The sequence below is a fragment of the Lotus japonicus genome, chromosome 3, assembly GCF_012489685.1.
Source record: "Lotus japonicus ecotype B-129 chromosome 3, LjGifu_v1.2".
NCBI classification, from domain to species: Eukaryota; Viridiplantae; Streptophyta; class Magnoliopsida; order Fabales; family Fabaceae; genus Lotus; species Lotus japonicus.
Window position 1 is genome coordinate 43,847,468 of NC_080043.1, and position 15,895 is coordinate 43,863,362.

Consider the following 15,895-nt stretch of genomic DNA (forward strand, 5'->3'; position numbering starts at 1 on the left):
GCCACTCAATTCTCCGAATACAAACTCCTCAAAGAAAAGCTCGCAGCGGGGGCGTCCAAAAGGTAGTAAGAACAAACCCTTACCTCTACCTGAGGATTACTTGGAACCAGTGACAGGAGAAGACGGGGTATCTACATGAGCTCAACGTGCCTGGTTGATTGGAAAACAGTTAGGCCTGAAACCTCGCGGATCGGAAGCGTTGGTGCTGAGAGGCTTGGAAGCTCAAATCCGAGAAAACCACCCTCACCTTAATTGACATGTCGGGGAAAAAAAACCAATTCAACTGTCTTTCCCAGTTGTAAGTAGCATAGCACTATTCTGATCCTGAATTATCTTACTCGTGTGACGCTCTAATGGTCATGCCATTGTTACTGTTATGAGGATTAGTAAATTAGTTGAAGGTGGAGTATGCATATATGCCCCTGCTGATTAATTCTGGGCTACGAGATTACTGTTTTTGTTTGGTCAAAGGGATCGTGTAGGGTGCTGGTGGTTCCTAGTCTCATATGGCAGATGTGCTATGTGATTAGAGGGGAATAACATAAACTCTTAAGGACCCATAAACTGGTATATACATGTTATGTGGTTTATAGGATTTTGGTTTTTGCTGGTTGATATGATTGTGGAAGCTAATTTGCTATCTAATGAGGAATGGAGGCCTATTAAAGGGCAACCGTAATGGATACTTGGGGATGAACCTGTTCGTGCTTGGGCTTCTAGTGGACGCCTTAGTTCTTGAGTATTTGTTTTAATGCATTCAGCTAAAGGATGTAATATCATTGAACTCAGGTACAGAATGGCTATCTCAAGGTTGTAGTACTCTTTTTCCTTGCTAGGCTTTTCCCCATTGGGTTTTGCCTAGCAAGGTTTTAATGAGGCTCTATCTTAGGATTTCGTTTATGTTAGAAATTAGGGTATGATAATCATGGATAACTTCGAAGAATCGTGTTGAACACTTTCCGAACAAAGTATTTCGACCCTATTCTTGCCTGGGTTCACGAAATCCTTGTTGGAATAATTCTGAAGATCAATCTGTTTCAGGCAAATGAAGAACAGATCAAGAATGTAGAGAGTATTTTTGGTTTCTGTTTTCTCTATATCAACTGAGGGCCAAATAACTCCTTTATAAGGAATTTGTTTCAGGAATTGGAAAAACGGTTAATAAAACCGAATTCCTTTTCAAAAAATTTCGAACGGGGCGTTGGCTGAAGCCAGGGGCTCCGCCCCTTGGAACCCCGCAATCTAATCGCGGTCAATTAGGCGTTGGCTCAACAAGCGTGCACTCCGCACTACCCTAACTCGTTTCCGAGCTTAACGCATAATTGCATCGGCCTTCAATAAATCACATTACTACTAAAATCCATTGATGATACTAAAATCACCAACAGTTTATGCCATTTTGTGGGATGGTGGTGGGTTTATTTTTGTTCGGCCAACTTGTTCATAGGTCGTTCGAGTTTTCAGTTCAGATTGTACTTGGTTCTCGCTTGGTTTGCTATTGGCTCAAGCGCTTCTATTAATAATATCCATTTCGTTTTCAAAAAAAAATTTAATTAATAAAAACTCATAAAATCCTTAATTAAATAAAAATCCAAAAATTCAATAAAAAAATTAATTAATACTCTAAAAATAAACTTTTTCTTCACCTAAAATTTATTTTCATAACAAATCTTGAAACAGATTTTTAAAATAAAAGATTTGCCTTAATTTGTAGTTCTCCCCATTATTTTTACGCTAAAATTAGCCTTCTTCCTAAACCCTAATTGCTTCTTTGTAGAAGTTGCCTTGCTCTCTCCTTGATCCATTATTATATTTCTACTTTTTTTTTGTTCACTGGTGTTTTCTTTTACTTGCAAGAATAATTTCCTATAAATGGATTGGACCGGTCCTTATAAGTATTTCTTATAGCTCTACCTGCAGGAATGATTTCCTATCATCATTATGGTATGGAGAGATTACTATTGTGTTTATTTATAAATTAGTTGCAATTTTGGTATGCAAAACGTTTTGATTGTACAAATTGTGTTATGCAACGTAAAGCTTTTTGATAACCTTTTTTTGAGTCAATTGCAAAGGCTCTTTGTCCAGTAGAAGTTGTTTGTACACAGGCAGAAAGTATGTCTTTACATGGATATCATTGAGGACATTGTGGCGAAATATCATCAGATATTTAAAGGCTCTGACAACTATGTTTTTACCCAAGGTATGTTATGTCAAATTGATTTTTTGTGCTTTATGTGAAGGGATGGCACGAAATTATGATCGTCCAAGTTGATTTTGGTTTTTTTGTTCATTTTAGTGGGATGATTGGTTTTATGCTTGGATATAATTCTGATTTTACAGGGTAACAACAAGAACAATAAGGTGATGCAAATTCACCTTCTCTGAATTGGTCCATTTTCTTCCTGTTGTCAGGGCGAATGAAATAATGTTTGATTAACGTAGTTTCCTGTGATAACATAATCTATTGAATTCTGGATTTCCTTGCAGATAGATTAACGCATTTCATAAATTGTGTCTTTTAAGTTTAAAGCAAAAGATTTTGTTAACCACACAGATCTTTGCTGCAGGTTCCCTCTTCCACAATGTCCTGCAACTGGCCTTATCTGTACTTCCCATGAACTATTCTCGCAACAATATTCTATTCTGAGAGCTTCAATTACCGTTTGTGAGTATGTAGACAAGGCAAATCTTTAAACTTATGATTTAAAGCAAATGTTTTGATTCTTTATTTGTATCTAAAGATATTGCTGGTGGTTGTTGTAGGAGACATTAGCCAGGTGCTTTGATATGATACGAAAGATGGTGAGAATGGAAGTATTAATGATCCAGCCATATAGTTCTGCTCCACCTGTGATACAGAGTAGCCAAAATTAAGGATTTCTCATCACTCCAAATTCCATTCAATACTGTGCGAGGTGACTCATATATTTCTCATAATTAATTGTCTCACACAAAGTTAATCCAATGAGTACCAGCAAGTTACTAATTTTTTCCCTTTTCTTTCAGCAGTTTTAAACCCCTTTTTTATATGCAGAGCAAAAAATGTCTATAGGTTCACAAAGCAATGAAAGTCTAATTAATGTGATTCACTTTATCTTCGGACTAATTCATCACAAGGAGGATAAATAATGATTACTTTAATGATTTCCTTAGGAGGAGGTCAAGAAGAAGTTTTACTATGCTGCCACTCATACATTTTCAAAGTTTCATTGCCCTCATACTATTGGATATTGACTTGACTATACCTAATCTATATCTGCTGTTATTGGTCTTACAATTTCATATTTTTCTGTTTCTATTTGGATTGTGTACTGGCTTAAATGTTTCTCTTTCAGTTTTCAACTTTTCATCTTTATAGTTAAGAGTTCCTAATGGAGAACCTATTACTGGTGTGGAGAGGTAAGCTTTTAGGTATTTTTCTTATTTTTGGACGTTATCTTAATTAGTAAATGTTTGGAACTATTACTTGAATTCTTTTGGGAATTTTAATTCTGCTATCCCTTTTGCCCAATAGTTTTAGGATTTTATCTGGTGAGTTCTAAAACTTAAAAGGGAGGGTTCAATAATTTTTCTTATGTTTCCATGGGGGTTTTGAGATTTTGCACTAAGCATATATTTTCCAGTTGCCTTCCTTTTGATAATGCTTATTTCTTCCAGATCCTTTGACACCTTTTGATCCGTTTTGCTTGAGCCGATGCAGGTATTTATGCTGATGTTGTGGTCGAATGCAATGTGGAAATAATTACGAGTTTGAGAGAGAACAAAGCATACTTCCTTTTTCTGTTGACAACTTCTAGATGCTTTTAAAGGGGTTAGACTCTAGAGTGAATATGCTTTTGTAGCTTTTGGAGGATTAATTGCAAGTCAAGGGTTAGTGATAAATAAGGAAAATGTTCTTGATGTGTATAAGATGTGTAGTTTGGTGCATTTTACAGGGGCTGAGTGAGTGGTGGGGGGTATAGATCATACATGTTAACAACACTTGGAAACTTGAACATTCATGAGTTATTTGCTTTTTTCTATCAAAGGCCTTTTGTAGTTTTTTCTATATGTGTTTTTAAAGCGGATTCTTATTGGCTCTTTACCCGTTGGAAACTTATCCAGGATTCCTGATGGGTCCCTGATAAGTGCTGATTTTACATATATTTGAATGTCATTTTAAGCACTTATTTGACTTGTATGCTTGCATTTTTTTTATCATTTTATCCCCAAAGTAATGGATTTAGTAAGTACTTAGTTTTAACTTGGAAATAGTATAAATACTATATATTTCATGAGCTTAACTTGGACTTTTGATGCAGGGAAGAAATTCATGAAGAATCCAAGTTTAAAGTGAAAATTTGATTTTTTAGAGTTGCAGAGCGCTGAGCACCCAAAAAGGGGCGCTGAGCGCCCAAGTAGCTGAAGAAACCCAATGCTGAAGGAAGCAGGGCGCCCGACGGCCTCTGATGAGCGCCCAACACCCTGTGGCCGCCTCAAACACATATAAAAAGCCAGAAATCAGATTTTTGAAGTATCTCTCCCATTCTCTTCGATTTTCTCCCAACTTTGGCACCATAACAGAGCAAGGGAGCTGGGCTTCATGGAGGAGGGGTCCTTGGGCTAGGATTGGATGGATTGGAGCTTCAAGATGGTGATGGCAGCCATGGGAGGACGGTGACAACCTCTCGGAAGCCATGGAAAGCTTGGGAAAGCTTCCATGGTCGTGGTTACGTCGTCTTCTCTTGGGTTTCAGTTCTTTCTTCCCTTTCCCTTGTAGTTTTTGTTTTCTATTTGTGTATTTAGATTGTATAACTTGACTCTTTGATTGTTCTAAGTTTGTTCATTGATGTAAGTGGAAATCTTTCATGTATGGTGTTTCTCTTTGTACTTCATGCTTCTAACCAATCAATTGATAATCAAAAGAGCTTCACTAATTCATAAATAGATCGAGAGGTTGATATGAATTACTGCATGCTTAGTTAAGTGAAGGTAGACCGCCTATGTCTTAGGTCACAATTTGTGTGTTAAAGTTTTACTTTCTTCGCTTCAAGTATTGATTGTTTGTGTTAGATTTCTATGGACTAGCATGAGATCGGGAGATAATTGTGGGTCCGGTTTAAGAGAGAAACCACTCAGTGAACTAGTTGTCCTAAAATGAGAAAATCTTGGGGAGGAGCAATAGTGGATTTCCACGTGACAGGTGGGGTTCTGAGTTCTAACAGGAGTTTCCGGAGTGACAACGGAGATTTGCAAACCTAGGGTACCTTGTCTTAGGATGAATTGGTCATTGGGAATATCTTTGAGAGATAACTCGAGCTATATTATTCCTTTTGGATTTTCTAGATGGTAATGGATTACGTCTAGGAATTTCAACTGATAGATTCACTTAGGCTAGGGATAGGTGGATAGCTCTTGGCATCATAAATGAAATGAATCATTACAAAAGTGTTTGAGTTGAAAGCAATTAGAGGATTAGGTGACTGCATTCTAAATATGTTTTCTTCTTCGTTACCTCTGTAAACTTTCTTTTACTGTTTTCTTTTATATTGAAAATCACAAAAACAATTAATCAAACATCTTTTTATCCGCTCAGATCGATATTTAACTGGTGGAACTGATGTTCACACAATCCCTGAGGACGATAAACCCGTATCTGCTTTGCTATGATTGAATCTTAAAGGTTTAAGCCAAAAGCAGTACAAACAACGAGGAAAAAACCTTTATCAGTCCCTAGGTCCAATAATTGAATGATGACTGTGCTGATTTGGTGTACATTTCTTCGTAGTCTACTAGAGCGTTAATGGGGCACTTCCGATGGGGGACTGACAAACAAGGTTTCAATTTAAGACTTTTGACCACTTTGCTTAGCATTTCAGACGCTTTTATTTCATATGTTGTTTAACATCTTTTTAATAATCAAGTGATGGATTGACGTATCAAATACAATAGACATATTCCCCGTGCAACGCACCCGTGCAACGCACGGGTAAAAAAACACTAATTTTATTACATATAACACAAACTATTCAAAGAATAATATTTAATAATATTATTTAATTCATATGAGTGTCGTCATTGATAATTTTCTTGCTAAAGTTCCTATCAAGAAGCGCTAAATACGCCATTGGTAATGTTTTTTTATTTTAGGAAGAAAAGTCGTACCAACGTATAAGCTGTTAGTAAATCTATTATTCCTAACGATTTGGAGGTCTTCGAAAATATTTGTCGGTAAATTAATGTTTTCCTGTAGTGACTTTACTTATACATAGAAACTCAATGCATGCAAATGATACAATATTGAATCTGAAATAAAATTTGAGTTTTCTCCAATTATGCGAGCTTGCATTTGTTTCCGGGTTAAGAACTATGGAAAAATTTAACCTACACAAGTAAAAACTTGTGTATGGTTGCACATAGGCTTTTTGACCCACAATTGTGGGTTTTTTAATTTTTTTAAAAATAAAATAAAAAACATAATATATCTTAATCATTTTTAATTAATCCTTAATCTTATCATCTTCCACTCAACCACCCCAGCACCATCACCACTCCCTTCTTCTCACCACCGCACCACCACCACCACTCAACCACCCCACCACCACCTCCACACCCATCTTAACCCAGAACCACTCCCACCAGTAAACCACAACCCATCCCCACCGCAGCTGTAGCACCACCACAACAACATTCAAGATCTGACCCAAATCAACAGAGAACCTAGAAAAATCGAACAAAATTCAGAACAATTGAACAACACCCCCAACGGAACCCAGAACAATTGAACAATACCACTCCAATAACAACCTAGAACTATCGAAAGGGATTTGAGAGAGGGAGGGATTCAGAGGAGCAAAGAGAGATTAGAACGAGAACGAAAGAAAGAACGATGTTGGAGCGTTAGGCACACGGTGGTGGTTGCCGGAGATGGTCGCGCCACGGCGACGGCGGTGCTGAAGTAGTGACGTATACCCATTACTCTTCTTGGTTTCTCCTCCATGTTGGTCATGATCAGCCACCACACCTCCAATGTATTCACAGTTTTGACAGAGGCCACCACCAGATCTGGGTTAATTCGTTTCAGATCTGGTGGCAATTTTGACAGAGGAAGGAAGTGGTATAGAAGTTGAAGGATAAAGATGAAGAGATTCAGAGGGACGTGCTTCTTCCATGGGTTTTGGGGGTTGTGACAGGGATGAAGGGAGTGGGTTCTGGGTTTGAAAGTTTTTGGGTTGAGGCTTGGATGAGGGTGGGTTCTGGGTTTATGGGTGAGGGTGGGGTGGGTTGCGATTGGGTTTCTGGGGAGGGGGTGGGGGTGGGTTGCGATGGTGGTTGGAGGAGGTGAGTGGTTGCCGGAGACAGGAGGAGAAGGTGGACGGTGGCTGGGTGGGAGGGGTGGAGAAGGAGGACCTGAGGAATTGGGGAAGATGAACAACCAATTTTAATTTAACATTAATTTCCCTAATTATACCATAATATATTAAATATTTATATTTTTGAAAAATAGGAATTACCTGCAAAACCTGCTACTGCAGGTCAAAAGGCCCTTGTGCAACCTTACACAAGCATTCATATGTGTATGCTAAATTTCTCCAAGAACTATAGTATTGATCCTACTCGTAGGTCATGATTGAGGTTGCGCTTCTTTTAGTTATATTGACATGTTGTTAGGGTGGCGTTCCTTTATCTCTTTTACTGGTTTTCAATGCGTCCCAATTTTCATTACTATTATCACATGATCATGTTAGGTGGGTTTAGACAAAAAAGCTCGTCCCTTCAAGATTATGAGCTCTATTACCTGCTTAGATGGACGAATTTGGATACCCTCATGTGTTAGTTCTTTGTCATGTGAAAATCTGAGCCTTTAATTCTTTTTTAATGAAATTTGGGCCCTTAATGGATATATGGAGAGAGAAAATTAAAATTGTGCGGGAATGAATACCGACCATTAGATTTCACTTAAGAAGTAATTAAAGGTCCGGATCTTTCACATGATCATGTCACATGAGATTAACACATGAAGAGATTCAAATCCGGGAAAGAATCTCGTAACTAACTGTTAACACCAAAATTTCTAGCTTTAAAAATTTATCAGTGAGATATGGTGTAGAGATATGGTGTAAATGAATGCATGGCTTGTTGATGCAGTTTTCTACCATGTTATCTAATTAGTCGAAATATGGTGTTAGTAGAGCCAGTCAAAATATACATATATGGTGTTGGACTTGAGTCCAGATTGGTTATATATTAGAAAGTTTAGCTTCAGCCAACCTTCTCATATATACGTGTCTTGCAAGGAGTCTAGCATAATGTCAAAAAAGACTCAATTGGTATCATAAAGAAGCCATATTATTAATATGACAGTGGCTTGTAATTTGAAAGCCAAATGTTATTCGAGGCCTAAGATATCATTCGAGTTGATGATACATGCATTGTTCGAAGGTAATATAAAATTGACATGGATACTTGAGTTTTGGCTTGTTCGACTGGCATCTCTTAAAGCAGTCAATTTCGACAGAGAAAAATGTTGCAGTGTTACTCGAAGAAAATACATGAAGCAAAGTGGAGGTTATCACATGCAGCGGTTACAAGAAGTCACCGGAAGAAACAGAAGTTAGTGGGAATACTTAGTGCTTAGTGGAAGTTATTAGTGGCTATTGAAGTGGAGTAGTGAAAAATGTGGCAGTAACTTACTGAAGATGCAACATGAACGTGGCTTGGAAAGTGGAAGTGGCTGCAAGTTATTATATTAATATTTATGCCAAGTGTATGGCTCTAGTGTAGGGAGTTATTTTCTAGGATTTAATCTCTACCGTAGGATCTAGTTGCAGTTTCATTCCAAGTTCTATAAGTAGCAAATCTGATTGTAAAATTAGGCAGACTCACACAATTACTCAAAACTCTCAATGGATGCCTCCAAGTCTCATGTGACATATGGCTACAAAGAGACTAAGAGTGTGCTGCGATTCTCACCTTTAATTTTCAATGCAATGTTATTTCCTTTGCCATTTTGATTTCCTTTTACTTTTTGTTCTACTTTTTTTCCTTTCAATTTTCTACTCTTTTTTCCCTTTTGTTCATGCTGTTTTTCACAAAAACTCAACCTTGACATTTAAAACGTCTTCACTAAAGAACCCGAAGAGGACTCCGAATCCGGTCCTTAAATTGCTTTTATATTCTGTTTGTTTACCAAAAATCAGCGTAAACACTAACTGTTATATGTACTTAGTAACAAGCACTAATTTATAGAGAGGTACGAGAAATAAAATAGGAAATAAATTCATCCTAAAAATAGTACAAGATCAACACAATTTACAATACCCAAAAAATGTAAAACATATCCTAAAGTAATACAAGTATTTTATTGAATACAAAAGTTCCATCAAAAGATAGTATTCACCACATGGTATTATCATGAAGACATGAACCAATATATATAAACGTTTTTATGCTACATTTTTATATGCCCCCTCACAAAAAAGCTCATTGAGCTTGAAGTGTGGATAGTATAAAGAGTTCTTGAACCTTGTATTGAAATTCGAGTTTTTAATTTGAATAATGAGCAACAATGATCAAACTCCAAACACCTTGGTCATAGAGGTTTTGGTATCATATCATGAACCAATTATTGCTATTGAGTAAAGAGAACACTTTTATATTACATTTCTATCATACATAGTATATTTGTATTATTTTTTTAATTTTGAATATCGAAATATGAAAATTGTTCCTCGTGATAGCACACCAGCGTATGATAAGTTTACAAGCTCAATGGTTTTCTTCAGAAAATACAGAAGGAAAAAATTGACAAGTTTTATTTTCCATTCCCTTACCGTTTTCATGATTCCTGGAAAGAAAAATGGGGTAAAGAATATACTAAAAAAGTGTATAAATACAACAATCTTTGATTTGCAGGAAGCTGCAAATATATTAAATGATGAGACTCTGCACTTTCTTGATTCTTCAATATCTATATTATCACCCTGATCTAGAACAGGGAGGCAGGCAGGCATTTGATGGAAATTCTTGAAATGAAAGAAGTTCAAATGTCAAGTTTCCCCTCCTTATATTAGGACCTAAGAATGTATGTTTCTGATTTTCTTAATAATATGTCCTCAGCATGCACAAGTTTATGCAATTCGTTGAAGGTTGTATGTCACCATATCCTCAAGAGCTAAACGAAACACACTCTGAGGAAGGCATTGGAGACTCTGAATAGCAAGATCAGCTTTCTCTTTTGCCAACTCTTGTGCTCTTTCAATGCCTCCACAACTCTTGACCAAGGTGATGGCCTCATCAAGGGAACCAGTCTCACTAAACTCAGACTCAATGATATCCCTCAATTTTGGTTCTTTTTCCAATGCGAAAATTACAGGTGCAGTGAGGTTACCTTTGGCAAGGTCAGTGCCAGCAGGCTTTCCCAGTTGCTCCGCCGATTGAGTGAAATCCAAAATGTCATCCACAACTTGGAAGGAAAGACCAAGGTTCTTTCCATATTCATACATTTTCTCAGTGATGCTGTGGTCAGCACCGCTAAAAATTGCAGCCCCTTTGGTACTGGCAGCAATCAAGGAGGCTGTCTTGTAATAGCTCTTGATTAGATACTCCTCTAGTTGAACATCACAATCAAATAAGCTAGAAGCCTGCTTTATTTCCCCACTTGCAAAATCTTTAATCACCTGTCATAGCAGCACCAAATAGATATGCAAGAAATCTTTAGAAAATAGAATTACATGTCTCTTCGTATCTCCTATTAAATAACTGGCTTTGAGCGCGTCAAGCACTTTGGGCTTTGTTTGGGAGTTTTTAGGGAAGGCGACATTAAGGTTTTGAGGGGAATGAGAGGAGAGGGGATGGGGGAAGGGAGGATAAGCCCTCCTTGTTTGGAAGTTAAGAATTCCACTAAAAAAGACCCCAATTTGGGGGAACTCAGCCAGTATTGTTAATGGTGGAAAGCAGAGAGCCAAAAACCCGCCATGAGATTCTGCCATAGTGGTACACTGAACTCAAAAAAAAAAATTAAAGGAGGCTCTTATAGGGTTTTCAGAAATTCCCCAAAAACATTTCCCCATTTTAAGAAACTCTCAAGCAAGGGGAGGGCTTCTAATAGGCCTTCATTTTCCCTTCCCTCCCCTCCAAAATTTAACTCACAAATAGAGCCAAAGGAATGATAGTTTTAAGTGTGCAAGTGAAAGAAGAAGATATTTCAAACAAGTATGATGATGGAACTCACCTGGCTGATAAGTTTAATGACTTCAATATTTTCAAGGTTGGCTAGGTACCATGATGACTGTGCAAACATGAAGTCTCCAGCCAGTACTGCCACCCTTGTTCCAAACAGTTGATGAACCGTTTCTTTCCCTATTAATAAATAGGAATCACATTTAGTTCAAATAGAGGTAAACTGAAACCAGCAGAGGAGTTAGAATAGAAGAAAACCAGGAAATCAAATGTCAAGGCACGGAACTCAAAGAGGCCTTTCACAACTGTATATACAAAAACGTTTCGACACTCTTTAAGAAGGACATAAGTAGAATCATGGAAGGTGTAGCCTTGACCTATACTAAGCATGGATATGCGGTGATTCATACAAAGAGCAATCATGTTCCATTCGAAATAATGCAATCATAAGGGAGGGTCTACTTCTAGTATAGACAACAATGTTATAAAGCACAAGATGCCTATCTTCAACATGAATGTATTGGAGCCAGAGCCGAAAAGTTCAACTTCAGCACAAGAAAGATATTCTAAAATCTATTCAATTTTGGATTTTCGCTTGAATTTGATTAAAAGGCACTCTAACAATTTCATAAGCACACAAGTGTATTGAGAAACCTCTACTCATGCAGTCCTCAATTTTATTCTATAGAATGGTAGTAGTAGCAAACAGAAAGGGGCTTTCTACCAGAACTTGCACTGTACTATGTTATTTAGTCTGCTGTAATTGCTAAAGAGATACACTCCAAGCTACGAATAATGATGAATCACCAACACTCACTTTTGGTACTCATAGTGCAGTTTTATTCTTTTAATCACTTTATTTAACTTCTCTTAGGTGGTGGATTGACTCTAGCAGGTATTAGCTCATCAGATGACAGAATACTAAACTGAAAAAGACTAAATCTTTTATTCTTCATTAGCATGTATAGCTAGCAAATCCTGTCCAAGACATCACAAAAGAATTGAAGCAGCTTCTAATAGTACAATATTTCCTCTTTCCAGTATCAGACTCTAGTTTATTTCTCTCTCTTATTCTTACTTTTTCACTGTCTCTCCTTTAAAGAGATATTTGGTGAGTTTAAATGCATGCATGCTCTTATCACATGCATAACAAATCATAACAGAGTTCTGGACCAGTTCAATGACTTTCCTGAACCAAATTCCAAATACAACATAAAACCCAAGTATCATCACTGCGTTGACACAAATGTGAGGAGTAAAGGAAATGTTTGATCAGATAAATGGTAACATGATTATCCAAGGATACTAAAACAGCCTTACTGTATGAGCAAAAATGCTTTAAGATCTCTCCAAATAAAACAAATAATCAGAAATTTCAAGTGATGTTAGAAAATTAAATGGGTAAGGATCACATGGCTACCTCTTCTTAGGTCGCTCTCATCCAATACGTCATCATGTATCAAACTTGCAGTATGAATCATTTCAATTATTTCTGCCAAACGTCGATGCTTTAGAGTAAGTTCCCTGGAGTCATCCATTTCAAGATGAAACTTTCTACAGTTATTCTCATACAAATAAGCATTTCAACAGGCAAAACACTTGTGTGCATGTCTTTGTGTGAGAGTGAGGCAGAACTACACTTACTTCAATCCAAGTAGCTCCGCTGTCGCCCTAGACACCAAGAACACTAGAGCTGGCCTCATCCTCTTCCCACCAGCACTAAAGATTTGCTCAGCTGCAGACATTAAGACTGGATTTTCTGCACCTACAATCTACCAGCGCATCTTCATCAGATATATTAGAATTTCGGCAAAAGAAATCTAATAATGACTGTTTGCAAAGTAAAAGAAGCAACGAGGAAAGAATGCACAGCATGCAGTAAGAGTGATAAGGAGTCGGCACCAATCGCCTGGATCAAATTTCTATACAAAAATTGGTTTACAGTACCAAACTAGAAACGGAGGGTACAAACAAGCATACAAAGCAATGAGGCCTAATAAGTGGGTAGTGACTTCAGACTTCAGTCTTTAGTTACAATAAGAACAAACTGAAATGACAGTCAAAAAATTATCCAATCTCAGTAAAAATCAAAGTAAATATTATTTGATGCAGAAACTTTGAAATTCGTAAATATGCATCAAGAGACAAAGAATCATAATTTTATCAAACAGTTAATAACAAATACCAGCAAAGAAAATCATCAGACTAGTCACTGAATATAACTAATTATCCCAAAAGCTTAAGTACTTGGGGCCACATGGATGCTTTTTTATTATTATTTCTAACACGTCCCCTCACGCAAGAGCCAGTTTGGACCTGAAGCGTGGAGCCGTGGACAATGCACAGACCCACCTACCATGAGCTAATATTCAACTTTTTATTGAAAGAATTATGGGCAGCAAGTATCGAACTCTAGACCGTCGTATAACCAATTATCCCAAAAGCTTAAGCTGCTGGATAAGGGCTACATGAATGGTTTTAATATATTATTATTTGTAACACTTCTAAAGGCAATATCAATCATGGAAGAAAAGCACAAGAATTCAATCACATTAGATAGTAGAACAGGACACTGCATGCATCTCAAAAGTACTGCTTACCGATTGAAGATTTTTATTGAGCGTTAACAAATCATCAGCAACAACTTCAAACAACCTAGCTGGTGAAATGGGGGTTTCTGAAGAAGAACTCTTCAAGTCCAATCTTCCTGTAAGGCCTTTAATTGCTTGAGTTCCCCCTAAACAAAAAAAACCAGAACTCTTAGTACCTATAGTTCCACAGCTATAACAATTACACATTCATTCAAATTAGTAACATTCTATACCATTCAACGCAGGCTCTGCAGTCTTCATAGAAGAAACTTTACATTGGGTGCTCTTTCTCTTACAGCAAATCGATTTACGAGCTCCACAGCCTTTAGAATTCAGCTTCTGATAGTTCCTCACAGTGTACCTGTCAAACGATGCATTGGAAGAACAGCCACAATAAACCAAGTTTTTCCCAGCAAAATCAATGCTGCTACTTGTCACAGTCATCATTCGGAAGAACCAGTAATTGCCAATCAGAATTTACAAAATCTAGATGGAAAACCAGCTCAATTTCTCCTTAAGCAGCAAGTTGTAGACATTGGAGGAACAATGGGTAGAAAAGAAAAGAAGAAGAAGAGGAGAATAGAGAGAAGAAAGAAAAGGTGAGTTTTCTTTTCTGGGTCACAAGTAAGAAGAGAAAAAGGAAGGAACCAACACAAGTTAAGAGAGTTGAGTGAGTGGATCCTAGGAACCCACATAGGACTGGTTTATCAGTTGGAGAGAGAAAGTGATGGGAATGAAATATGTGATTCGTGCTTCTTGCTCCGGACAGCTGATTAGGATTTATGATGGGTAATTCTTATACTTTTAAAACACAAACGGTGGGATTTATGATGCCACTTTCATAGTAAGGTCCGTGTTTTTCTTTTATTTGTTTAATTAAATATAGGGTAAAACATTTTTAGTGATACCTAAATTAATTCTTATACTTTTAAAACTTTTTTTTGGGCTTGGCTTTGGTCATCAATATGGATCAACATATCTTCAAGATCATATGTCACTTATGGAGATACTTACTGATCGATCGGCTGTTAACTCATTTAGGGCTAGTTTGGGTGAGTGTTGGGGAGACTCCGACGCGCAATTTGGCACAAACATTGCACTTGGCCATTGAGAAAAAAAAACGCGCGATGTGGGTGGTGTAAAGCTAATACAAACGAGCACTTAATCATTAAGGTCACGGTCAGGGTGGTTGTCAGTTTTTAGTTTTTAGTTTTTACCTTTCAAATGTAAATTTGATAACAAAACATGTTCACTAAAAATAAAACCGAAATGGTTTTTATTCAATTTCAAAACGGATTTAGACTAATTTTCAACACCCCAAAACATATTTTTGTAATTATGGTTTTTTGTTTTAATAACATGTAACACAATCACCACCACACCCCTCGCACCTACCCTCCACCATCTTCATTGTCGTTGCCTCCACCGCTATCGCCACCACCGCTGCCGCCACCCCACCACTGCCACCACCCTCCTCCAATATCACTATCACCACCACTGTCAATGACACTGGTATGAGGTTACCCTCTTACCTGGCATGAAAGCAGAAAAAAAAACTAAAGAGAAGAAGGAGAAGACAAAATCAATATTCTTGTTGTTATTCTCAGCAGCTATAACGTGCTACTTATAAGGTCTAGTCAATAAAATAAATAAGGAAACCCTAAGTAAATAAGGAGGCTGCGCCTCTATAGTGTGTTGGTGCACCAATTAACCTAATTATAAAATACTTGGCAAAACTTGGGCTAATAGAATTAATGGCCCATTTATTTAGGAATAACAGAAATAAAAATACTACTAGTCCCTGAACCTTATTGGCTTAATGATGGTTCTCTTGGGCCTTGTGGAGGTGGGCTCCGTACCAATCCCTTTCCCCTTGAGAACGGGCTTGTCCGCAAGACCGGATAGAGCAGCTGTCGGGTCGGTAGAGCGGGTCGGGCACGGGGCGGTGCAGGACGAACCGGGCGTGCCACTGCTGTCAGGATAGAGAACCGGTGGTGCGTTGGCAGGAACAGAAAACGCGTGGGTACTCAGTGGGGGAGAGGACAAAGGCTTTGATGAACCAGTATGCTGCTTGATGGCAGAGAAATCAACATTAGTAGCCTTCTTGGGAGTGACCATAGCATTGTGATGCTGAGGAAAAG

General features: G+C 37.7%; 1 protein-coding gene across 1 annotated transcript; it reads right to left on the reverse strand.

Moving 5' to 3' along the window:
* Positions 1-9,779: 9,779 nt before the first annotated feature.
* LOC130742931 (solanesyl diphosphate synthase 1, chloroplastic) lies at positions 9,780-14,491 on the reverse strand. Its single transcript, XM_057595034.1, has 6 exons — positions 13,988-14,491; positions 13,764-13,900; positions 12,808-12,935; positions 12,584-12,687; positions 11,216-11,343; positions 9,780-10,661 (listed from the first exon to the last, which is right to left on the reverse strand). Exons 1-6 carry the CDS (start codon positions 14,199-14,201, stop codon positions 10,113-10,115), a joined length of 1,260 nt encoding a protein of 419 aa, XP_057451017.1. The 5' UTR covers positions 14,202-14,491; the 3' UTR covers positions 9,780-10,112.
* Between the last annotated feature and the right edge of the window lie 1,404 nt (positions 14,492-15,895).

Bases quoted from the DNA above. Each gene is read 5' to 3' on its own strand.
- LOC130742931 (XM_057595034.1), bottom strand. From the start codon at position 14,201: ATGATGACTGTGACAAGTAGCAGCATTGATTTTGCTGGGAAAAACTTG. The intron at 11,344-12,583 runs GTAGCCATGTGA...ATTTATTAATAG, and splicing joins TGAGAGCGACCTAAGAAGAG to GGAAAGAAACGGTTCATCAA. The intron at 10,662-11,215 runs GTGAGTTCCATC...CTGCTATGACAG, and splicing joins TCATTAAACTTATCAGCCAG to GTGATTAAAGATTTTGCAAG.